We start from the raw sequence: 27,565 nt of genomic DNA on the forward strand, positions 1-27,565 counted from the left end.
CAAACACGTATAGAACGTAACAATTCTCATGCAGAAAGTTCTAATATGAAAGTTATGCAGAAATCATGATGCATAAATCTTATGCTTAGGCGCAGCAGAGTTCAATTTCGGATCACTGTCATTATATGTGAAAGATCGTGTTAAAAACTTGGGTGTTTATATTGATAGCGCACTGAAATTGAATGCACAGGTTAATTATGTGGTCAAGTTTTTTTCACTTGAGAAATTTGGCTAAAATGAAATCATCTTTGACACATTGAAATTGCAATCCATGCTCTTATATCCTCAAGACTTGACTATTGCAAAGGGTATTAGTCAAGCATCTATTCAATGGCTGCAAAAGGTACAAAATGCTGCAGCGAGATTATTAACTAACACTTAAAAACGTGAACACATCACTCCGTCCTTGGTCCGTTTACATTGCTCCCTGTACAATATAGAATTGATTTTAAACTCCTATTAGCACCGACTTATTTATCAGATTTTTTAATAGGGTACAAGACAGGTAGAACCTTGAGATCATCAACTCCAAACTTGTTAAAAGTTCCGAGGACCAAGTTAAGCCAGAAAGGGGATCGTGCCTTTGGGGTAGTTGCTCCAAAACTTTGGAATAGCTTACCATCACATGTTAGGGACGCTGATTCGGTACATGTTTTTAAAGTATAACTTAAGACACACTTGTTTGAAATGGCCTATTCATCTATTTGATGATAATTATTATTACATATATTTCTTTTTTTAATCAGTTTGTTTGAATATTGTTGTATTGTTTTATTGAGATGGTGTAAAGCACATTGGTCAACATGTGTTGTTTGAATGGTGCTATACAAATAAAAGTGACATTGACATTGACATTGATTTATTATTAGGTGTATTATATTTAGAGGGATACAGTATATCACCTATATGAAAATTCTGTAATTTTCTCACCCTTATTTTGTTCCAAACCTATATGACTTACTTTCTTCTGCAGGACATAGAAAAATATATTTTGATGATTGTCCAAGGTTTGACTAGACAATGGAGGTCAATGGTAACCCAAACTGTCAAATTTCAAAATAACATCGGGAATGATTCGAGTCAATGATAACAGAATGTACATTTTTGGGTGAAGTATCCCTATTCCAAAGTAACAAATAGGATTTATATGATATACATGTGTGGCCTGGTAAAGGTTCTACAAAACTTTTTCTGTTGCTCAAATTGTAGAGGTCATGGGTTTGATTCCCGGGGGAAAGCAAGAACTGATAAAAATGTAAAATGTGTGCCTTGAATGCAACGTAATTCCCTTTGGATAAAGGCATCTGCCAAATGCATTGATGTAATGTATGTAAATAACAATCTGGCCAACCACACATCTAGGCCTAATTGACAGTCTTATTTAGAGTATGCACCTGAAAGTTTTGAATGAGAACGTTTTAACACCTAAGAACAAAGTAAATGAGACCCACCGTATCTCTGCACATGAACATTTAACCAATTAACCTTAACGCACAAGGCGTCTGTTTTTATCTTAGGGCCTGGTTGAAAAATTATTTTAATTACGCATTATTAAAGGGATAGATTATTAAAAAATAATCAGCTGAACACAAAAAGGATATTGTTGGTAACCAAACAGTTGATGGGCCTTATTGACGTCCATAGTAGAAAACAAGGGCCCATCAACTGTTTGGTTACCGAAATTCTTCAAAATATCCTTTTTGTGTTCAGCTGAAGAAAGAAATTCATACAGGTTTAAAACTTGAGGGTGATTAAATTATAGAATTTTCATCTTCGGTTAAACTATCCCTTTAACTTTGTCTTTTAGACAATTTGATAGAAACATGTATAATGGGTCCTTCTTTAATTGCAAAATCCTAAGTTAACAGATTGTGAAGATGTAGAAATGGATTCATCTGAATTCATCTTATTTCATCTTGCAATAGATAATAATGTTATCTCACTTTAAGTGTCACAGTGTCTCTCTGCATGGAATAACCATTTTAGGCAAAGGCCAAATGAATGTGCGTCATAAGAAAATCATTTTAATGCACATTCTTTCTTCTACTCTTGTTCACTGTTAAAAAAAAGTATTAATACTTAAACACATTTTATATGGTTTAATCCTAAATGTATAAAACAGACATGTCCGTTTGTTTTATATCTTCTTATGTTTTATTTTTATAAATATGCTGTTATACAAAGAATTATATCTTCTCTCCATAACAGAATACAGTAATTTGTATATTATTGATTAAGCAAACAAAAAAAAAAGCAATTTGAGATACTAGAACTAACTTTTCATCATAATAATCATATAAAATGCCATAAAAATAATAGCTAAAACTAAACAAGTTAACTGTTGTGCTAAATAAAAATGCATAAAAGATTCTCTTAGGTGGCTGGGAACTGAATCATGTCTGGGGTAAAACTAAACCAATTTTCATCCCTACTTTTCCGTGTTAGTTTGGCAGTGGATGTGTTCACTGTTTGGACTTCAATCATTTCAATTCGGCCACAAGAGTCCTTTATAAGAGTGCATGACCAGAGGGTGGATGATATAGTTGGAACCCAGCTGTCAGAGAATCATGAGTTGCACCTGGTTCCTCACACACACCCCACCATGGCATTATGGCGTTGTGATTTCAATATAGAATGTATGGCCTGAGGAGACTGCACGACATATTGATTGTCTGTCCCCATTGGATTTCCGCATCGGAACTTTTCACTTTCGGTAGCTTTTCTGAGGCTTGTTTCCACTTTAGTTAAATCTAAAGAGCTTTTCATTTCAAAACAATTAAACTGTGCATATGATTTTGTAGCCTTCAAAAATGTCATATTTAAGAGATGAAAATAACGACACCTTTGGACTAACTTGCGCTTTGTAAGATTACCTTTTATCCTTTTACATAGACTTTTGATCCACCTAATTTGTTTGCTATTGAACATATTGGGCTATATTTAGACATTTTGGTGTGGGTCATTTTTGACTGCAATGGGTTGTTAATCTTAGCTAAGCAATGTATTTAAAATTTAAATGTCTTTTTTTCTTTTCTTTTCCAGCTCTTCGATCACATAGCCGAATGCTTGGCCAATTTCCTTGAAAAATTGGGCATCAAAGAGAAGAAGCTGCCTCTAGGCTTTACCTTTTCATTTCCTTGCCAGCAGACTAAACTAGATGAGGTGAGATGAGAAAGAAAAAAATTAAAGGAGGAAGAATACATTAAAATAAGGAGCTCTTTAGCGAGAATGTCATGTCTCCATGGTTGTCCTTATTTCTGTGCAGAGTTTTCTGGTGTCATGGACCAAAGGTTTTAAGGCGAGTGGAGTGGAGGGGAGAGATGTTGTGGGCCTTTTGAGAAAAGCCATCAAGAAGAGAGGGGTGAGTGTATGAATCAGTGTATCATGCTTTTACATGCTAAAGCCATTGGTTTAATAGACCCTGTCCCAAATGGCACACTTCATATGCACTTACAGTAGTTACAGTGGCCAATGCGTGCGGAGTAGAGCTGCACGATTAATCGTTAAAAAAAGATTGCGATCTCGATTCAAACACCCACGGAATCTCATTCCTAAATGACAGTGATTTGGTTGTGTCTATTAAACCTTTGACAAAATCGCACCGGAACATTCAGATCTGCTTTGACTGTGCCGCAGACCCCGTATAAAACGAGCACACGTCACTCCTCTCCTCACAAAATTGCACTGGTTGCCAGTTGCCACTCACATCAAATTCAAGTCACTGAGGTTTGCCCACAGAACAACCACTGGCTCTGCTCCCTTTTACCTAAACTCATTACTTCAGACCTACGTTTCATCCAGAAACTTGCACTCTGCAAGTGAACGCCGTCTTGTGGTGCCACCTCAAAGAGGCACAAAATCTCTTTCTCTGACCTTTTCCTGGTCTGTTCCCTGCTGGTGGAATGACCTGCCCAACTCAACCAGAGTGGCTGAGTCCGTGTCCATTTTCAAGAAACGGCTGAAGGCGCGTCTTTTTCGGCTGCACTTGATTCATTAATACTAACACTTTATCTTCTATCTATATCTATTATCTTTATATATATATATATATATATATATAAAAATACATGTACTGCGTTAGATTATACTGGGAAGGGTCATAGCACTTGCATATTGTTGTCCTATTGTTAGTTTAACTGCTTCTATTGTTCTCATTTGTAAGTCGCTTTGGATAAAAGTGTCTGCTAAATGAATAAATGTAAATATAAAACTTCAACCTTTTCAAAGTATTTTGTCTTTTCAGCCTCACAGTATGATTATTTCTGTTTTACAATAATTCAAATGATCACAGAAGTACTGGGATAAGTTTTATAGTTCGGATTTCAACACTGATGTCTACTTTAGCGATCAAAATAGAGTAAATCACCTTTTGAAAGCAATATGGCACTTCAAATAACGATTGTATCGATTGCATCTTTACACCACCAGGTGGCGACAAGTGACTGTTAAAAAATCTATTTGTCATTGAATCATTCATTCAAGAGATTCGTTTAAAAACACTGATTCATCCAGTAATAAAAGTATTTGTGACAAAATGAGTCAGAATGAGCAAATTTTCAAAAAACAAGTGCTTGTTATTGTGCAAGTGCATGAATCATATAATGTTATGCTCCATTGAAAAACCTGGAGCATAAAAATTGGACAAACAATGAATGAGCTGTCAGTGTCAGTGTAAGCTCACGCTCGACCGGCCCAAAGTCCGGCATCCGACCAGCGCAGAAAGTCTCTACGTGTTACTGTCTTTTCTCGAGGCAAAGTATTTTTTTGATTAAATGCAATACATTTGAATATGTATTCTCTCGTTATTTCATCTGACTCCATAAATGGAAAAAGTTGTAATGATATCTGTGCATCATTAAATGTGAGCAAATGTTTGACTATTCCTTTTAACTCTTTTATCAAAATAATGTCAAAGACGGTTAGAATAATCAAATGTAACAATTTACTATGTCAGGTAAATGTATCATGCCAATTTCATAATCAATTCAAAGATAATCGATACAAAACATCAAATGCTCTGGAATAAAGAGAAGAGATGCGAACCCAACATTAAAATACATGATGCTGAATTCTTTGAGGTCCTTCAACATCATGGGCTCATCTGAGTAACAGAAGGCCCCGAACCCTTTGCTGCATTCCATTATATAGACAGAACCTCTTTCACATGGAAACATGTGCTAACAATGGATACTTGCATTCAGAGGTTACACCTTTTGGGGGTATGAGACCATTTGCCTGGAGACCAACCCTCCTTTGTGTGCCAGTTATCTCTAAACTCTTAAAACCTTATTACCTTGTTATTACCTTATTAACCTTATTATGAACCTTTTGTTTTACTTTTGTACCAGTCGCACTGAGACATTTCAAATGATGCCAAAAATGTACAATACTCGATGATAATCGTTCACATTAAAACTATGTATTTTCTTGGGTGAATTCAGGTGATCTGAGTATGAGAGAGAGAGGGGGTGAGGGAATGAAATGTAGATTAGGATGACTCGGAGGTGAGACTTTTGTCTCAAATGGTGAGTTCAAATGGTAATTTCCAGCAAGATCCTGTCTTCTCAGGGTCTGGTCGCTCCTTTACCAGACTGTCCGGCATTTTCAAATTTCTCAAGTCTTACATCAGCAACGTCAATTTTGAGAAAAATCTTATTAAAGTTTTCTGAATCGTGGGAGAATCGTGATCTCAGTTTGAAACAAAAACCATTGTGATTCTCAATTTATCCAGAATCGTGTAGTCCACAAGACCGTTGGGTGTCTCATTTGTCATTTTAGGTTTTAGAAGGGTGCTCCTCAGTGTCCCCTTTGAGGTTGTTATGCACCCTCGATGCACACTTTTGCCTAGTCCGCACTAAAGCGAGCTTTGTAGCAGACTTTTTCCCGACAGTCAAAGCGGCATTACGTCGTGAAAGTGCAGGCTCGTAAGAAGAGGGCGAGTGTTTAGGGTGCCATTTAGGACAGGGCCATAGTCTTTATTGTACAGTCCTAATGATGCTTGAAATGTCTGTACTGCGTACTGCACAGGACACTCCTTCCCTCTGTAGTGCTAGGGTCTTCCCCTTGGGCAAGAGAGAACAACCATCAAGCCTCCCTTGCTAGGGTTACAGTTATTTTTAATTACTAATGTATTCCTTTATGCCTTGGTAGAACCTTTTTTTCACATCACTCCATTGGGACCCGGAGTATAATATATCCTTATCACTATATAGTTATAAGAAACAAGAAAAGGGACGACTCGTTTGCCGTTAGTTGTGTTGATGGAGGAAGAGATCCTGGTCCCTGAGAAATGTGGTTTGCTGCAGCTTCCATTATTTAAACATGGCACTTTGGCTCCTACTTCAACCGATTGATTGGATCGAGCCATTCCAACCTACCGTCTAGCTCTAGCTGGTCAAAGCATACCCTGGGAATACTCTGAGATAACTGTACAGCAAATGATAAAAGCAATACTTAATAGTTGATGGTTATTATTTACTGAGGGATGTGCATCCATATTGACCAGTATGCCCAGCCAATTAACATTTTAAATGCAATATAGCCTATAAATCAATAGTCAATGTAATTACATTGCTTTCCATCTTGCTTTATTGCAGATGTGTAACTAAACTGACTTGGAGACTAGATAATCATTGTCTTGTTTTAAAAGTATGTGCACTTATAATGAGGAGTGCCATCGCGCCCATTTATTGTACTGGTCCCCACAGATGTTTTGCTGGAAAGTGCGGGTTTCATTTCGTGCACGCGCATATTTGTATTTTTTTGAATAACTACAGTATACCTGGCTCTCGGCATAATAGCCATATGTAGCCAGCATAGCCATAGAAGCTGTTGTGTTTGTGTTACATATTAGTTTTATGTGTTAGAATCGTCAATAAAGTCTTGTTTCTATTTTAAAGAGAAGTGTTACTTGTGTTATGTGCTTACGAATTTAATGTCTTGAAATTAACTGCTGATCTAAGTTACCTTGCTAAAAAACAGTGTTTTCACTAGTTTGGATATTTATATCCGCCGTTACGGCCCGTTCAAATGAATGCTGGAAATTAACTGCTGATCTAAGTTACCTTGCTAAAAAACAGTGTTTTCACTAGTTTGGATATTTATATCCGCCGTTACGGCCCGTTCAAATGAATGCTGGACGAGTCATTTGCTCGGCCGTAATAAGTGATTCTTCCGAATTCCCTATAAATTAGTTAATAATTCTCTTTGAGCTAAATTGACCTGTCTGACCCTTACAAACCGCTCGGCTCCGAAGCGAAAAGCTTAAGAATGCGTTGCACCTGCTTCTTATTATATGCACGTGCCGCGATGCAGCGCATCTGATCCGCATGCCAATGTGCGTTGGCTCGTTTTAGTTGCACTCGAAGTAGATTGGCCTCTCTAGCGAGATTCTTATTCGTCGGTCTCCGACGTTACGCAGAGAGTGACTGACTGAAAGGGAACAGAAAACACAGAAGTTGGTAGGCCAAGAAAAAAAAGGAATTTGTGGAAATGGAAAACAAAATAAAACTTTTAATAAATTGTTGTTAAATTGCATTCATTTCATGATTTCAATTAATTAGACATACTTTTTAAATGCTAAAATTGAATTTAACCCTTAAAATGGAGTCCAAAATATAAAAATTAAAATTTCTTATTTGACAGTAGTCCTTTTCCCCTCTGAACATAGCAAATACCGAAACGTACTGAAACCATGACCTTTAAACCGTGATTGAAACCGTGAGTAATGTGAACCGTTACACCCCTATTGCACACTTAACAATGTAAATAATGCTCTTGAGCACATATTTCTGCATACAGGTTTTTTTAACCAACATTTATAAATGTCATTATTATTGTTAAAGGTGGTATCAGTGATTTCAGGCCCAAAAATATTTTATCACATTCATCTAATCTTTCCTAACGATCCGCTAGCTGCCCGCCCCATAAGCATGCCGTCAAAAAACCGCGTCTCTGTAGGCAGCCTAGGCTCTGAGATCTGCACACAAAAACAAATGGTTTAGCCAAACACTCAAAACCAAAACAAGTAGTGTTCCAACCAATCACCGACAGGGGGAGGGTGTTGTGAGGTTTTCAGCCAGCTTTTTCTTCAGCTCTGACTTCGCGTGCAGCCGTGCACGAGCACAAAACCTCACAACACCCTCCCCCTGTCGGTGATTGGTTGGAACACTATTTGTTTTGGTTTTGAGTGTTTGGCTAAACCATTTGTTTTTGTGTGCAGATCTCAGAGCCTAGGCTGCCTACAGAGACGCGTTTTTTTGACGGCATGCTTATGGGGCGGGCAGCTAGCGGATCGTTAGGAAAGATTAGATGAATGTGATAAAATATTTTTGGGCCTGAAATCACTGATACCACCTTTAAGAATTGTTTTTACCTCCATAAGGTGTAGTTACAAAATCTACCAGCAGGGGTTAACTGAGCCATGAAAACCAGCCAACCCTTCAAGTCCATTTTCGTTTTAAATTCACCCTTTAACCCAGGGGTGGGCAAACTTTTTGGCTCAAGGGCCACACTGGGTTTTAAAAATTTGACAGAGGGCCGGCCCAGTAGCAGATTATGAAGCACAATCTCATGAAAGTGCGTATCTATACCACAAATTTGATTTCTTGTGCCATTTATATGCCAAAAAGGTTTTTATTTATTTATTTATTTATTTTTTTTTTTTCTGCGTGCATGCTACACACTGTAAACCCCTTGGTTAGGATTAGGGGTGTGGAGTGCGTGCCTATTACACGCCATAAAGTGCATATCATATGCACGCGAAAACATATTATGCACTACAAATACAATTCGTGGTATTCGCACTTTCATAAGATCGGGCTGAGCAAACAGACAACGTTGTGGCAATGTCTGTGCGAAATTCAACAACTGAGAGATGACATTCTGACAATACATTTTTTATGCTAGATATCCCCCATTTAGTATGTTATGTTTTGATGTTAATTTTTAAAGATGTTAGATAATTATAGCCTATACTTTTTAAATATTGTGTAGCTATCCTTATTATTATTTAATGGCCTAACAGTAAATTAGAAACAAAACATATGCAAGTGTACACTTAGAAGAGTAAAAATTACAGGTTACGTTAATTCAACTTTATTAAAACTGAATGGCAATTTGCACTTCCAAAAGTCATACATTTGTGGAAATAAACAAATATACAAATTTATTTTAAGAATAATAAAATTAAACATAAAAGGCAAAGGCAGATCAGAATATTTAATGAAAAAAAAAACGGGTTCTGTACATGGCAGACAGGGGAGCGTAGTTGAAAGCCGGACGATAAAGGTCGGTAAACGGAATCGGGCAGGATACATCCACAAATCCAGAGGAGCAAAGAAACTAAATAGCAGACAAATCAAAGGAAAAACTAAGGTGTGCAAGCGGTTACCAAACATTTTTTTTTCTCATTGAGTTTCCAAAAAAGGAAAAAACATTAACGTGCAACAAGTCTATGCGCTTAAGTTTCTGCAGAGACATTCTCTGTTTTCTGTCTGTTTGGTTTCCATGGTGACGCGTCATTGCTTGTTACGTGACACACACACCGCAGCCACAACAGCGCTGAATGAATGATGATCTGCTTTTATGTCATTTTTCCTTTTTTACATTTGTTAGCTATGGCATGAAATATCTGATATTCTGATTGTCAAATATATGCAACGCAATATATATATAACGCAAAGTATTGCAAGAAAAAAGGCAAAATTAATGCGATCTTAATACAATTTTTTTAAATACTCGACGGGCCGGATTAAACAGCCTAACGGGCCGCATGTGGCCCGCGGGCCGTAGTTTGCCCACCCCTGCTTTAACCCATTAAAATTGCAGTAACACATAGGCTAGCTTCGCGTGTTTATTTGACCTTTAATAGTTTTTCAGCTTGTTTCAAATACCAAACAACATTTTATTTTTTCTCTCTTCAGGACTTTGACATTGACATTGTTGCTGTGATCAATGACACCGTTGGCACCATGATGACCTGTGGCTATGACGACCATCACTGTGAGATTGGTCTCATTGTCGGTGAGTCACTGACTGTCTTACTTTTGCACTCATATTCTAGCTGATATCAGTGGGAAATATCAGCCTGGGTGTCAGCAATTATTGTCATGCAACTGATCTCCTTGGTGTGAATGAAAGGTGCTTTATTCAGACACAGACATTTTGTTCTGTCATTACATTTGTTTAGGTTATTGGTTGAGGGAATACTAAAGCACACATTTCAGGCATTTTATAGCCTGTTCAGGCCTATTATTATGGCCTAACAATATTATTTTTTGCGGCATCTTGACAATTATAATCCTCACACTTCACTTAACGAACTAATTATTTTGATTAATTTCCCCAATAGTGTGTCAAATATGTGTAATTATAGAGGCTAGAGCAGATGCTCCCTGAGTCTTTCACAACAGCTTTGTATGCCATGCATGCACAGCCTCAGTTATTATACTTGCTAATTTGTACATCATTTTAACAGTCTTTCACATAAGATGACAATTACAGTGGGCTAAATGTATTCTTGGTGATGTGGAAATACAGCCAAAGAGCGAAAACAGCTGAAAAGTGTGGAAGTGGTGGTAGTGAGCAAGTGGGATTTTATTTCCGTTCATTTTTTTTCTGTTAGGTAGTATGTGTGTGTGTGTGTGTGTGTGTGTGTGTGTATGTATATATATATAGATATAGATATATATATACACTATATATAATGTATGTTTTTTTGATTGTGTGTGTATATGTGTATAATATAAAGATCTGAACGACTTTGACAAAGGCCAAATTGTTATGGCAAGGTGACTGGGTCAGAGTTTCTCTGAAATGGCAAGAGATGGTCCAGTGGTCCAAGGAGGGACAAACCAGACCACAAACCAGCGACAGGTTGTTGGGCACCCAAAGCTCAGCAATGCATGAAGGCAATGAATATTATCCCGTCTGGTCCAAGTCAACAGAAGGTCTACTATGGCACAAGTCACACAAGATTTTTATGATGGTTATGGGACGAATGCGTCACAGCACATTCCTCCCATAACCACAACAGACTGCATCGCACTCTGCTGCAAACCAATCAGTGTGCCTATGATGACCACTTTCCACCTTCGAAAGCACCTACAATAGAGAGCCTAAGTCCCGCCCCTCCGCTTCCGGCTCATGGGACCTTATTTCGGAAAAAAATATGTATGGAAGTCAATGGCGAGAGATAACTTATCTTTTTATTCCGTCTGAACTGTGCCCTGAACTACACATATGATGTTTGTCAATTTAAAAGGTAATTATGAAAGTCAAGAAAGTCGCAGTTTGTCATAAAACAGAAGAGTAACGTTTAGTTTTATGTGAAAATCGCTCAATGAACTACATCTCTCGTCTCGCACTATGTACGTCACAAGATCCGTTGCTCGTATGTGTGTATTCTGGCTCAAAACACTCAGGCATGACAGCGTAACGTTACGATAATAATGTAAGACTATAGAAAAAATGTCAGACGTTAGCTTCAGTAAAGTTAGCTTCATTCATTGAGAGAAAAGGTATGACGTCGCATGTGCGCCTTCTGGGTTTGTAGTCTTTGTAATTACGTATTTTCACAGTCTTATACCTCAGCAGTTTTACATCAAGCTGCGACTTTCTTGACTTTAAAATGTATCTTTTAAATTGACAAACATCATATGTGTAAATCAGGGCACAATTCAAACGAGATCAAAATATTTGTTGTCTCTCGCCATTGACTACCATACAATATTTTTCCGAAATAAGGTCCTATGGTGGTCGACCGGAAGGGGAGGGACTTAGGCTCTCCATAGGCTCTATGCATGATTGCCTCCACCGTTTACCTGGGGAAGTGGTGGCACCACGATACATTGTGGGGGGATGACAAGCCGCTGGAGGGAGAGTGATGCTCTGGGCAATATTCTGCTGGGAAACCCTGGGTCTGGCCATTCATGTGGACGTAGATTTGACACGTGCCACCTACAGTACCTAAACATTGTTGCAGACCAGGTACACCCCTTCATGATAATGGTGTTCCCTGGTGGAAGAAAAAATGTTGACAAATATTTTTGTTGTCTAATAGCCATTCAATGACCATAAACTCAATAGTTAGGAAGATTAACTCTATAGAAGAGCATTTTACAAAAAAATATGCACTATTCTAAGTTATTATAACATTATTATCATAAAACTGCATTATATGCAATTGTAGACAAATCAGGTGTTAATTCTAACCTTTAATATTATAGTAATGTACCAGCTTACTGTCCAGCCTTATAAAACACAGTTTCAGTCATTAGTTACGTTTCCATTCAAAGTTGCAAATTTAAAATTGGAATATCATAAAGCATTTGTGAATAAAGCAGAGCTTCCATCCCATGTCCTCAAGAAAACAGAATCGTCTCCTCTTGGGAAACTGGCCACTGTGGCTCTTTTTTCCTCCATCATAAATTACTTGCGTCTCAGAGCGCACAGGCGAACACAATAAACACTGTCATGTTCTCTTCCATTCAGATGCCAGAGTAATACCAAATCATTTTGATGGCTAAGGCATTTCAGAATTATCAAACCAACATTTGAGACGCTGTGCAATGAAATTGGTTTGATGATCACTCCAGTTATCCAATCACATCTTTTGTTGAGGCAAAGTCACTTGAGTTTTTTGTTGCGAATCGAGGGATTTTATTCCATAAACGTTTTTCCATATTATTTTATGTGCATGTCGTATCTGCCTCAATTTAGCACACAAGTTTTGTATGCATATTTTTAGAATTTATGCACATTTTGCCGTTTCCATCCAGAGTTTTTTCATGCACTATTCGAAGATGCGCATAAAAATAGGTGGATGGAAACTGTGTTTGAATGATGAAAAATTAGGAAATCTTTTATGAGTCCAAAATTGTCATGGTCATTTTCCAAGCTTCAGAATGTTTAGGATACAAATTAATAAGATAAGAGCTGTTACTATCATGCAAATGGGGAACATCTTGTATATTTGAAGACAGTGTTGAGAGACTACAGTAAGCTTACTGATAGCTAGGCTAATAAAACAAGCTTACCCAAGGCTTACCTTGTCATCTTCCACAAAGCCAGACTAGCACTGTTGTGTACTATTGATACAATGTTTGAACATCATGAAGATCTAATATAAATTCGTAAATTCCCTTGTTTCCTTGCCTGCACCTTTGAACGTGTGTTCTTATTATTTAAGGATTTGTAGGAATCTGTTGAGATGGTGCTTAGAAAACACACGGGCTGCAGTGGATTTTAAAGTGGAATTGCATTGCAGAAGATGTGCGTGACTTACTTTTTTGCATTTGTATTTGCATTCATTTTAGAATATTAGCTTTAGCAGAAAGAATTGCCCACCGTTTTAGCACTGGTCGTTCGCACCTCAGATTAAAAAAAAAAAACTAAATAAATAGGTTTGTGTGTAAAGCTGTGGAAAAGTGGGAGTGTAAAGGGCGGGAAGAGGGGAGACAACAACCAATAAAACACAGACCAACAACATGCTCATTTTATGGACAAATCAAATGAATATTAATATGTGTGCAAAGAAAAAATAAACAACAGTTTGTTGGGGCACCTTGATGTATTTTAATAATACAACCCCATGACTACAAACTCAGAAAAATCTTGAGACTACTGACAACTATCATGAACAAATCAAATACATTCTGGTAATTTATTCTTAGAAATACAGTATCAACAAATCAGCATTGCCTATGTAACAGTTTTACTCTGGTTGTGTTTGTTGTTCTCGTCAATAAAGATAATGTCGATGGAAGAGGTCTCAGGATGCTTTATTCGCTGCAGAAATACATAGAGCACAGAGAATTATTTGGGATACACGTCTCTCCCCTTCAGTCAGCACGCTTGTTAGAAGAGCGAGAGAAAGCACACCCAAACCCGTCAATGGCAAATGTGCTTCTAAAGATGGCGCTGTTAGCACATCGCACATCGGCGTTATCATGTGCGTCACCGATATGTGCCTCTTATAAAACATTCTGCATGAATGGTTCCCAATTGAATTAATTATGTACATTGTACCTTATAACTCAGAACACAAATAATAAATAATTATGATGGAGTTCATTATATTTTATACTTTTTGAACAAGCTACAGAGAGCTATAATAATATTTTCATTACGTTTTCTAGCACTACAATCACAACAAATTTCACACATCAGTATAAAGACACAGAAAGAATAAAGACATAGTTACTTTTTTGTCCATTCTTCTTTGAATTCTCGGTATACATCATTGTCTTCTGTGTATCAGAATAATTAATTGTGTCATCGCATTCATGATCAGACGTACCGCTGTATCAGTGTTATTTGCACAGATATATTTAATTTGAAGAAGACATGCATGAAATGTGTGCACATACATGTTGCTGGTTCATGTTTGGAGCAGGAGAGTACCGGTATATGAAATATGTCCATAAAAACTTGAAACACGCTTGCTTTGTTCTGGATATGAACTGATTCAATTTAATTTAATTTTGTATAGCGCCTTTCACAATACATATTGTTTCAAAGCTATCAGAGGTGACTATGTCCAAGTTATGTGTTTCAGAAATGTACACATACAAATCACACAGTTAGCTAATAATGTATTCATTTAAACAATGTATTCATTGAAACAGGCAGAAACAATGAGCTTATTGAAGTAATGAATACATGCTTGTTAACAAATGAATAGGATATATAGTAAAATGTAGCATTGTGGCATGATTCCTAGCTTGCTTCATCTGAAGTCTTTGCAGGAGTTTAGTTGGCGCTCTCTCTTCACAGATGTTGGGTCATCTGAAGTCTTCATAAGAGGCTGGATATAGGTAGTGTAGAGATGATAAAATTGGTGTGTATGATCATACTTTCTTGACCTAGTAAGAACTCTAGCAGCTGGATTTTGGACTAATTGTAGCTTGTTTATTGAGGATGCAGGACAACCAGCTAGTAATGCATTACAGTAATCTAGTCTAGAGGTCATGAATGAATGAACTAACTTTTCTGCATCAGAAACAGATAGCATGTTCCATAGCTTAGCGATGTTTCTGAGGTGGAAGAAGGCTATTTTTGTGACATACAGTATAAAATATGATTTTCGAACACCCAAGTCTTTAACTGAAGAGGATGAAGTTACAGTACATTCTTTTAAATGCAGATTGTATTCTAAGAGATTCTCTGTACAGGTTTCTGGTCCAATAAGTAATATCATTTAGGGTTAGGGTTAGGGTTAGGCTAACCTAACCTCGCAAAGTTCTTATCTGAATTTAATAGAAGAAAATAACAGGTCATCCAATATTATATATTTTTAACACACTCCGACAACTTGGATAATTTAGATATTTCATCTGGTCATGATGAAATATATAACTGAGTATCATCGGCATAACAGTGGAAACTAATTCCATGTTTTCTTATAATATTACCAAGTGGCAGCAAATAAATTGAAAATAGCAGAGGGCCTAACACAGATCCTTGCGGCACTCCGTTTACTGACGTTATCTTAGATTTTTCCACGTTTAAAAAGACAAAATGGTAACGGTCTGATAGGTACGATCTCAGTGCAGCGATTGGATTAAAAGAGCTTATTCTTATGAATAATGCAGAAAAAAGCTCAGAAACTGAAATGCGCAGATTAGTGCTATTGTTCTTTTTATTCATGTGCAACCTGTACATATCTGTTAACATAAAAAAAAAATGCGTTTTATGGTTTCATGACCCTATAATTCTCTCATAATATACAGTACATTGCAGCATTACCTCTTTTCACACAGTGTTTAAAACATTTTGATCAATCTCTGTTTAAAACGTTTTGATCAGTCTCAATAAACCCCTCCTTTCTGGATTATATTACATGAAAGTTAATATCTGAAAAAGCCTAATGGGGGCAGCGCACTTTAAGGAGAGTTTACGCAAAAATCATTCATGTTGTTCACTGCCATTTCATGTTGGCTTTAGTAGCTACTTAAAATTTTCTTTGCCATTCCTTTAAGCAGTCCTAATCTTTAAAAAGCTTTCTGATCTTAACATGTGTCATGCTTCTGTCATTGTATGACAGTGTTAGCACGTTGACAAGGTTTATACATAATGATTCACAAATAATAAATTGAACACACCCATTTCTTTTATTGCTCATGCTTTTTTTGCAAAGACTGAGAAAACATTCTTTATAATAAACTACAAAGAGCTCCTATTCCATGAAATATTCAACATTATTCTGTTGAGATGTTCTTTTTATAGGCTTTTATATATAAATCTGTGTAGGGTAACACCAGAGTCTGGGTTATACATCAGATTTCTTAATGCTATCTTAAAATAGAAAATTAATTAAATCTTTAAGTAAATAATTAAGTAAATCTCAGGAAAGAAGAAGGTATTTGAAACAGGGTTCCCACAGTCAAAGAAAATCTTAGGCCTGGAAAAGTCATTGAAATATAAAACTGTTAAAAAGTTATGGAAATGTATATAGTTAATGTAAATTTCTGTTAATGCTCTGCATGGAGTCTCCGAAATTTCAATCCTAAATTGAGCCTTATTCAAATCTCAGGTACATTTTTTCTCTTTGTGGAGATATCTGTACATAAAATACATTCAATTTGAAAAGGTCACCAGTAAATGCCTATGGAATCCTATGGAAAGTACTTTTACATTAATCATGAATTACTGGATAATCATGGAAATTCATTGGTCAAGAAGGGTGGGAACCCTGTTTTAAGTGTCATGAAAACCCCCTTTTGTCAGCATGGGTCAGTTCTCTTCAAGTAATGTTACCCATAGGACTTAAAAACTGCCTGTTAGAAGTTCCAGTTTAAAATTCCATTTAAAGTAAGACAGAACTGCTTTTTTTAGGCTACTAATATGACTGTACATTATTATTTATTTGTGTAAAACATTTTTTATGATGGAAAAATTACTCTGTGCTCCTTTAACATGCAAAATTTCCAATGTGAACAAGTTGCGTGTGTTTCCCCCCAGGGACGGGCACCAACGCGTGCTACATGGAGGAGATGCGGCACTTGGAGCTGGTGGACGGTGACGAGGGTCGCATGTGTGTGAACATGGAGTGGGGTGCTTTCGGCGACGATGGCACACTGGATGACATCCGCACCGAATTTGACAGAGAGATTGATGCTGGCTCCCTAAACCCCGGCAAACAGCTGTGAGTGACAGTCCTGCACCTGACAGTTAGTGCCACTCCCGAAAGTTCTTTTGTTGACACAAAAAGCCATTGTGGCCTTTTTCCCTTGAGGGCAGCTGTGTAAGCCAGTTGTATGACTAGGCTAACAGTTAACAAGGTTGAAAATAAGAAAAAAAAACAATCTATATTTATTTATTTATGTTTTTGCTATAAATAAACTGGAAAAAGTACAGTAAGTAAATGATGACTTCATATTGTGTTTCACTGCACAGCACAAATGAAAACTACTTTTCAGTTGTTGTTTTTTTTCATTGTTGTTAAAGGGGTCAGATAATGGTACATGCACTTTTACAAGTTAATTGTACTGAAATGTGTGTTGGCAGTGCCTGTACACAACCGTCATATAATGATAAAAAAAAATTTAATCTTTAAAATCTTTTTTTAATCTCCTTATATGTTTTCCCCCGTCTCAAATCGAGCCGTCTGACCTTGTGACGCCACACGGTCGGACGCCCCTCCCACGATTGTTAATTGACAGCAGCGTTTCAACACAGACCTGCCCTGAGCGAGCTGTCATCATAGTCCGCGCGGACATTGTTGATACGCTGGAGCAGAATGGCGTCTAATCGATTGTGGTGTTCTGTTCTTGGGTGTAATAACGAACACAGCAGTCATATTGATGTTCCTAAATCCGAACCTCTGAAGACGCAGTGGCTGAGTTTTGTTTTTGAAGGGAATATTCCCCACGTTCAACGTCAATGCTTTCATGTTTGTGCGAATCATTTCTTACCAGACTGCTTTATAAACGTGGGTCAGTATAAAGCTGGTTTTGCTAAGAAGCTGCTCCTGAAAAAAGGATCGGTATCAACTTTTTGTGTTCCTGCTGCACCTCCAGAAGAAGTGAGTGTAACGTTTTATTAACTTTTATATTAATCTTTGCAAATCACTTGCACGCTTCACGATGAATGCGGCTGTTTACACTCAGGGTACATTACGGCATGTTATCTATGTACAACGTTCTCAATATAATTCACAATCCCAAGTTTATAATGAACAACGCGTTATGGTTATTGTGTTATTACAAACGGTATACGCACAGAACAGAGGGGCGGGTTGAGCAAAGCTCATTATCATTTAAAGACACATGCACTTTAACGGCGTGCTGAAAACAGAGCTGTTTTTGACCAGATATAATGAGTGTTTTCTTACACTTTAATTAAAAATTCTCATCAGTATTGTATTACAAACTTTTCATTTAGACCCTAAAGAATCATAATAACTTGTACAAAAATGGCATTATATGACCCCTTTAAGTGTTCTTATCCATGGGAACAAGAACATGTTTGCAGAACTCGATCTGGACATAGTCTAAACAATCATCATATCTCTGTCTCTAGGCTAACGGTTAACAAGGTTGTCACCATGGCAACACCAAGTCACAGCATTCTTGCATCCTCATTTGTTTTTAGAAAGCAAGTGCGAACGTTGTTAGGTGGACCATATGTTCCTGCTGCAACTGCACATCATTCACTGTACGTTAGCCTGCTTTTCCGAACAGACGTCACAGGTCTTGGGAGTTTTAAAGCTTCTTTTCCTGTCCCTAGTCGCTGCGCCTCCACATCCGCTTTCATTTCACTGTGAAGAACCAGCACTTTGAAAGCTCAGAAAATGCAGAACTGTAATCAAATGCCATTATGCTATGACTGCTTGTGGCTGAGCTCTCTACATGCTGTCAGTGGTGGAGTATGGCAATCGATTGCCTTATCAGATTTGCACATGCACATTCACTATTGTCTTTTTAGAGCTGCTTAACAGCAGAATTTGAACTTCTCATCTTTACGTACGCCGTTTCTTTAGAGCAAGTCACTTTTATTGTTCTCTCGTATACACTGCTCTCTGAGACATGATGAATGTTTAGACTATGTCCAGATCGAGTTCTGCAAACATGTTCTTGCCATGGATAAGAACTCATAACAACAATGAAAAAAACAACAACTGAAAATTAGTTTTCATTTGTGCTGTGCAGTGAAGCACAATATGATGTCATCATTTACTTACTGTACTTTTTCCAGTTTATTTATAGCAAAAACATAAATAAATAAATAAATAAATATAGCCTGTTTTTTTTCTTATTTTCCTTCATAACTGACAGACTACTACAAATCTGCCTCCTTTTCATTGTATAAACATCATAGATACTACCGTTCAAAAGCTTAGGGTTGATAAGATTATTTAAAAATGTTTTTGACAGAAGTCACTTATGCTCACCAAGGCTGCATTTATTTGATCAAATACATTAAAAACAGCAAAAATATGTGTTACATGATCATTCTAATATGCTAATGGTGCTCAAGAAACATTTATTATTATTATAAATGATGAAAACTGTTGTGCTGGGCACTTATGTGGCATTTTATTTTGAAGGATAGGGCACTTTTCAAATAAAATATTTCACAAAAATATGTTTGTTAGGTTTAAAATGAAATGTCATGCCCTAATGTGGCTGAGGGAATGAAGGAACACATAACATAAAATAGATGAATCAATTCCCAGATCTTTTAACCCTGGTAGAAGTTCTCAATGTGCTAGTACAAAAGGAACACAAGAATAGTTTCAATAGAGAAAAGGAAGAGATCCATTTACTCTCAATAAAGCATATGGTTACACTTAATTAAGAGGGGAGAAAAAAACAGAAATGCCGATCAAAGGGAGTAGGAACTACCCTGGAAATCCAGAGTTCTCATGAGAGCACAATTTGAATTTGCTCAGCGAGTCACTCTGGCATTGAGTAATGATGCTCATTAACTATGCCCTTGTAGCCGAGCTGCACCAATCACATCGGTGTATCTGATATAGGCGGGCCAGAGGCGAGATGACGACAGCAATGCGACGTCAAAATCATTAGTTAACATTGCAATATGGCCATGGATGAACACCATGGATGAAACGGCTTTGGCCGCTACAATGAACGAGTTAGATTTGGCTTTTTATCTAAAAGAGGAACAGAAGACGGCGCTCGAATCATTCCTTTGCAAGAAGGACGTTTTTGCTGTTTTGCCGACCGGATACGGCAAGAGTCTAATCTACCAGTTAGCTCCGCTGTTAGCTAAGCGAATGGGGCTCTGGTCTGGATACGTCACCCCGTGTATTGTTGTGATTGGTCGTGGTATTATGCAATTGCGTGCAGTGAAATTTTTCAAATGCATGCTTGGTGCCACTCCTCGAGTTGAGCGATTTTCATTACTCAATGCCAGACCCTTAATCTTTCGGATTTCCAGGCTGAGTAGGAACCTGAGTGGCATCTAAATCAAAGACAGTAATGAAAACAAAACCCACACTTCAACTACATCCCATTCCCAATAAACTACCTAACACAATAAGAAAAGAAAACAAACAAGTAACAAAAAAGTCTTTCCGTTCAACCCCTACATAACCTAGTCTAACTGAGGAAAAGCCAAACCATTACAATGGCATACAATAGCTCCTTGCCTAGTGTGTTAACAATGCAATTCCCTAGGTGTTGTGGGATGAAAGTCACGTGACATGCTTTCCTGTTCACTACTCCCTGGTCTGTTGTCAAAAAAAAAAAGTAACAAAAGAAAAACAAACCACCGGGAGGAAAAAAAACTATTTAGCTCAAAGCAAAAATCATACACACAGGGAGCAAACCAACGAGTAAAAAGAAAAAAAAAGAAATGACAATAACAAAGTGTATTGTAAAATAACTTTTCCTTCATTTCTGGTTGACGTCTACCTTTTATCAGAGGGACGCCCATTCAGGTGTCAACGCTAATATGATAACAGACAGCATTACCAGCCAATAGCACCGCCCTGAGAGGTGATCGTGGAGAAAGTGAAAGTAAAAACAACAGCACACCATATCCTCTGAGCTCGTAACATAATAAAACAATTATTTTGTCACATTTTGCTTGTCAGGTGTTCGTGGAACATGTTCAGACATAATTATTTGAAATGAGTCAAATCCTTTTCTTTGTTGATGTTGATAAGGAATCATTTTCAACCAGTTACATTTTTTTTATATCTGCATCAAACCATAGTTTCAATAGTCCTTTCTTCCCTTTTGTGAAATCCCAGTGAAACAGCTTCTCAATCAAGAAAAAAAGTAAGGCAGGACTTGATTTTGGTCATCAGAAATTGATTGGATCGTTGTGGTTTGCTATTGGTTGATCTCATGTGAGTGACAGGTTGTCCCGCCCTCACACCAGTAAACTTGTCATCAGAGAGGAGAAGAGATGTTGTTGCAAGAGGAAGAGGAACTTATTTTGATTAAAGAAGTACAAGGGCACATGCATTTTTAAATGATGCTGTGCACAGATAAATAATTTATAATGAATATTACAATATTCCATAAAAAACATTTCATTGTGACTTTAATTTCAAACTATAAAAATATTATTTAAAAAAACTTTAATTAAATTCATTAAATTATTGTTGCAAGTGACCCCTGTCTCCACTACATTAATTACTTTCAAGGCCATGTCTCTAGAATTTTAAGTAAGGAATAGTTGATGACGGGCTGTTGAATTAATAGAAAAATAATGCACACCGTGACCCGAGGTGGCCGTTACACCTTGGGTGTGCATTATTTCTCTATTAATTCAACAGCCCGTCATCAATTATTCTGCTTATACCAGTTACCACACCTCAAAACATTGTTCAGATGATGTATTTCAAGACATTTGTCAGGTTTTTGTCCTTAAAATGCTCTTGTGTGTCGGACTAATTTCTTATGCATCCCATCTCAAGCCTCCGTTGCTCATTCCAAAACGTCATTTTAGAGCTTGTAATGGAGGCTTCAGCCACTGATAGCAGACTAATGCAGTTATCAATGTAGTTATCAGAGAGAGAGAGAGAGAGTTATCAAGCGTGTATGAATTACCCGAGTCTCTGCGTCTCTCAACAGTGTTCGGGTGCAGCAGCGTCTCTAATAGCGAAACTTTTGGTTCATCTGCTCCAAGAACAGTGCCGTTATTACCTCGCTAGTGAGAAATTACATGTAGCTTTTAAGTTGTTTAAACTATTTTACTGATAAAATCGTCTGAGCAGCACTGACAACATGTTTCTGTGGGAGGGTGTGTTCATACTGTATATGTGCGCTTTTGAGTGGGAGAGAGAGTGAGCATATGCCGTCCGTAAATAATAAAATGTAATTTTGCAGCAAAAAAACATGGAAATAATTGAAAATGTTTAACCTATTGGTCAGTGTCATTGCGTGTTTTGGTTCTTTGGCTGTTGTAGTCTGTAAGGACCTTTAAAAAAAACTGAAAACATTTGCCGAAGTGAACTGTAATGTGGTCGAGACCTGCCTGGAACTACTTTAGCCCTGCATTTGCCTGAAAATAATTGCAAACCTTTGAACGTTCCTGAACCAATCAGATTCAAGCATTCAATAGCCCTTAGTAAAAATAATAATAATGTGATGTACCCTCTCTTTCTTTTCTTTTTTCCACAAATATTTCCTACACCCCTGATTAAGGGACGGTCCCTCTGAAGCATCCTGGGGTTAAGTGTCTCTCTCAAGTGAAAAATAGTGATTGGGTTCACTGGTTACCCCAGCATGGGATCAATAACCTCTAGGCGACCATCGTCCCATACCGCCACACTGCATCATGTTCATCGTGGTCACTCATCAGCCTGACTCTACGTGCTGCGTGTTTTGTTTTCATGCAGGTTTGAGAAGATGATAAGTGGGATGTACATGGGGGAGCTGGTCAGACTCATTCTGGTGAAGATGGCCAAAGACGCTCTGCTGTTCCAGGGACACACCACTCCAGATCTGCTCACCACCGGACACTTCCAGACCTCCTTTGTCTCTGCCATCGAAAATAGAAAGTCAGTACCATTTTGTGCTTGTGTGTTTCTAGCTCTACTAAAATGGCTGCAGAAGTAAGCCGAATCTGATAAAGTTAGTTTAAAAGGTTACACTTTACACTTTAATAAGGTCTCTTTTGTTAACATTAGTTAATGCATTAGCTAACATGATCTAACAATAAGCAATATATTTTTTACAGCATCTTTGCTGATGTTAGTTAATAAAAATACAATTCTTCATTGTTTGTTCATGTTAGTTCACTGCACATTAACTAATGTTAACAAAAACAACCTTTGATTTAAAAAATGTATTACTAAATGTTGAAATTAACATTAATATTAACAAATGCTGTAGAGTATTGTTTATTGTTTGTTCATGTCTAATAGTGTAGTTAATGTTAATAAATGAAAACATGTTAAAGTAAAGAAAAAAAGCTCACCACTAAGGGTTTCTACCTAGGAGTTTTAGCTTGACCTATTCACAAAACTCTTAAGAGCAAGTTTTACTAAGGAACTCTTAATGTATGAGTAAAGCCGGGTTGACCTCATTTCTCTGGATGATGCCACTATTTGGTATATATGGCTACATGAAATGCAAACAGTTTGTGTGTGCCTGCGCTTTATTTCTATCCCAGAGGGGACTTCAGCCTGAATGCACACTGACTCATGGGGAGTCGTCGTGTCACAGTGGGGACCTAAATTGAGGTCCCCATGGGTACACAAGCTTTTAAATCATACAGAATGAGATTTTTTTTTTTTTTTGAAAATATAAAAATCCAGAAAGTTTTCTGTGATGGGTAGGTTTAGGAGTAGGGTTACCCTGCCCCTCTTAGGGTTAGTAAGGGGGCAGAATATCCAGTTTGTACAGTATAAAAACCATTACGTCTATGGAGAGTCCCCACAAAGATAGCGAACCAGACTTGGTGTGTGTGTGTGTGTGTGTGTGTGTGTGTGTGTGTGTGTGTGTGTGTGTGTGTGTGTGTGTGTGTGTGTGTGTGTGTGTGTGTGTGTGAGTAGCCTATAGCATACATTATGTTTAACATAATCAAGTATTACACTCACGGCTAATTCTATTCATTATCTCTTAATCAATTAAATGGCTAACACTTTTCAAAAACACTGTACGCATATAGTGATGTATAATAAAGAGCCACCAAAGATAAGACAAAGAAAGAAAAACTAGATTACGTTTAAAACTAAGAAAACACTTTCGCGATACAGGTGATACCTTTTTAAAAGGTCGATGTCATTGTAAAATTATTGTAAGGTCATTGTCTGCGTCAGGAGGAACTTTTATCCTTAAATTTTTTTGTGAATACAGGCCCTGTTTTTAAGGTTGTACTTTCTTTACAAATGGCATCAGCTGATTCTTTGCCATGCTGCTCATTATTTTCATTGTTATATTCTAGGCTGTCAATTTTCAGTTAAAAAATAAAATAATTCATCCACAAAATTAAATTAATTAATTTTTAATTAATTTTTGCGCCTAAAAAAAGGCCTAGGTGTAATTATTAGGTCTGTAATTTGTGTAGCGGATATTCATGGTGTAAATTTATACAGCAGTGATCTTTACAGTCTCACATAATGTCACACTGAGTAAATGTGTTCGTGTTAAACATTTTTAATTAAAGGGATAGTTCACTTTGAAATTAATTTTTGATATGTTTTAGCTTACCTCAAGGGCATCCAAGATGTAGGTGTCTTTGTTTCCGCAGTAGTTTCAATTTTGATATTTTTAGGTCAAACCGTTCTTGTCTGTCAGTCATATAATGCAGGTCGATGGTCACTGGCTCAAAACACAAGCATAGAGTCCAAATTAAAACAATTCCCCATCGTCCAAATGAAACAATTCCCCATCATAAGTACACATTGATGGCCTAAGACACGAAACGAGCGGTTTGTGAAAACGAACAGTATTTATATCGTTGTTATCTCTTGAAAACAGCACACGTCCAAATGATCTGACGGCGCGGGCGGGTATAGATATATACATAGATGTCGCCTTGGCTACTGCAGTTCATTGGAACGAAACCGTAGCCAAGCGACATCTAGTGTATATATCTATACCCGCCCGCGCCGTCAGATCATTTGGACGTGTACTGTTTTCAAGAGATAACAACGATATAAATACTGTTCGTTTTCACAAACCGCTCGTTTCGTGTCTTAGGCCATCAATGTGTACTTATGATGGGGAATTGTTTCATTTGGACGATGGGGAATTGTTTTAATTTGGACTCTGTGCTTGTGTTTTGAGCCAGTGATCATCGACCTGCATTATATGACTGACAGACAAGAACGGTTTGACCTAAAAATATCAAAATTGAAACTACTGCGGAAACAAAGACACCAACATCTTGGATGCCCTTGCGGTAAGCTAAAACATATCAAAAATTAATTTCAAAGTGAACTATCCCTTTAAACTACTTTTTGTGATGCAATGGAATGTAATTTATAAATAACTTATGCATTATAATTTTGTATTACTTTTTTTGAAGAGTTTGCTCTAGGTGTATGGGAAGGATTTACATTTAGTATTGAACTTTATTAGTTCATTATTATTACAGGAATAATATTATTGGTGACAGTTGTTTGTATGCTGCTCCAGAACTCAGTTGGGAGAGCACCTCCCACAGAAGTAATTCGCTTCTCAAAATTACCTTCTTGCCAGACCCACCATCAGGTCACAGACTGAGCACAAATGAGTGTTAAATTTGTATGGTGGGTATAACAGTATTAACCTTTTCAGATATCAGATTTTTTGTTGGCAGAAAAGCAATGTGCTCATTGAAATTTTGAACTACAATTGTTAATTGTAAATAATGAAAATGTAATTAAATTAAATTAGAGCTTGAATTAGTTATGCCAATTAAGCCACCTGGGATGCACATTCTTGATGTGTTGCTAAATATCACATCTTCTTACCAAGAAACAAATGTGTCTGTGTATATCTACTGTCAGGTCCAAATTCTCAGACCACAGGTGAAAATATTTTTTTTGTCCCTACAAATAAGATAAGCATCAGAAGCACCTTCAGAAATCATTCTAATATGCTGATTTGGGGCTCAGGGAACATCTCTTATTATTATCAATGTTGGAAACCATTGTGCTGCTTAATATTTTTGTGGAAACAGTGATACATTTTTTTTCTGGATTCTTTGATGAATAGAGAGTTCAAAAGAACAACATTTACTTCAATTGTATTTGTGATGTAAAAGTTTTTACTGTCACTTTTTATCAATTTAAGTCATCCTTGCAAAACAAGTCCTTTCCTTCTTTAAAAAACCTTGCAGTTACTGAACAGAAACTTTTAAACAGTGTCCAAAAATGTTCCAAGAAACATTCAAAATCTGAAAGTGAACCATCTTGCAACAGTGTGTATTATACCAGCATCTGCATCCAAGTCTTTAATACCCTATATTTGTTGCTTAGAATAATATTTGCTGCTAGGAAGGATTAATTAGTTTACTGTTTATTTGTATTTTCTTTTTTATTATTATTCTAATTTAAATTTTGATTGCAATGTAATTAGAAAGATAGCCGTCGGGAAGAAGCTTTTTGTTATTTGTGTTGCTCTTTACATCTTTTGCGCTTAAGTGCAGAACTGTCCCTCAGTAGTTTTGATTTGAGCCATTCACATGCTGTAGGCATTTGGTTGATTATTATTTAAAACCTCCAAATAAATCAGAATCAACATTGTCTCTTCTGCAGGAATAATGAAGGTCTGGTGAGTGCAGATCAGGTGTTGAGAGGACTTGGACTGGACCCGTCCCCTGAAGACAGTGTGGCCACTCAGCGTGTGTGTCAGATTGTGTCTACGCGTGCGGCCCATCTCTGTGCTGCCACGCTGGCGGCTGTGCTGCGGCAGATCCGAGATAACAAAGCCCTAGAGAAATTGCGCACCACTATTGGCGTGGATGGATCGGTCTACAAAAACCACCCACAGTGAGTCCATTGTCCGGTACTTGTGTGAGATTGTTGTGGTACCAAATGATTACCATAGGCATACACCATGCCATTGTACTTAAAAGAATACCATGGGAAATGTATTGTAGATGTTAAATTTCCATATTTTTCTGTTTCTTCTCAGTTGTTCAGATTATTCTAACTCGACAAAATACTCAAAAGCTCATTATTGTAAGGTTGGACCCCTTGTAAGTGGTAAATGCGTTTCAGTAAAGCTCTTGAGGCTGTAATTGAAATTAAAAGCGAGACAGAGAAAAACAGTTACAAGTGGCGTTGCAGTAGCCAACTTGAAACAACTCTCTTTTAGGAGGGTTTGTCACACTTGATCATTTTTGGGCAAACTATCCCCCGAATATGAAATAATTGTTTTAATGAAGTGATTCTCTAAACAAGAAACTAAAACTGCCAGTGGCGGTAAATGTCTAAATGAGAAATTCAATGAGTCATTCATTTGATTCGTTCACACGGCTGATTCATTCAGGAATTAAGTTAATATCTCTCTTTATGAATAGGCCATTGAATCATTGGTTCACCCAATGGATTCGCTCAATAACCGAATTAATTCAGAAACGAAACATTAGGTGTGTTTAACGTGAAGTGGCACTGCACAGGTGTGTGTGTGTGTGTATATATACTGTATATACA

At 37.2% G+C, this 27,565-nt stretch overlaps 1 protein-coding gene across 2 annotated transcripts in view; it reads left to right on the forward strand.

The window, feature by feature from the left end:
- The window catches only part of hk2 (hexokinase 2), a 60,878-nt gene that overhangs the window by 14,280 nt on the left and 19,033 nt on the right, over window positions 1-27,565 (forward strand). For both annotated transcript variants that reach the window (XM_081366331.1, XM_081366332.1), the window contains exons 4-9: window positions 3,043-3,162; window positions 3,266-3,361; window positions 9,924-10,023; window positions 16,963-17,146; window positions 22,817-22,978; window positions 26,666-26,899. In XM_081366331.1, coding sequence (XP_081222457.1) covers window positions 3,043-3,162; window positions 3,266-3,361; window positions 9,924-10,023; window positions 16,963-17,146; window positions 22,817-22,978; window positions 26,666-26,899 — 896 coding nt within the window. The remainder of the gene's footprint in view (window positions 1-3,042; window positions 3,163-3,265; window positions 3,362-9,923; window positions 10,024-16,962; window positions 17,147-22,816; window positions 22,979-26,665; window positions 26,900-27,565) is intronic.

Source organism: Scardinius erythrophthalmus (assembly GCF_964197995.2).
Source record: "Scardinius erythrophthalmus genome assembly, chromosome: 5".
NCBI classification, from domain to species: domain Eukaryota; kingdom Metazoa; phylum Chordata; class Actinopteri; order Cypriniformes; family Leuciscidae; genus Scardinius; species Scardinius erythrophthalmus.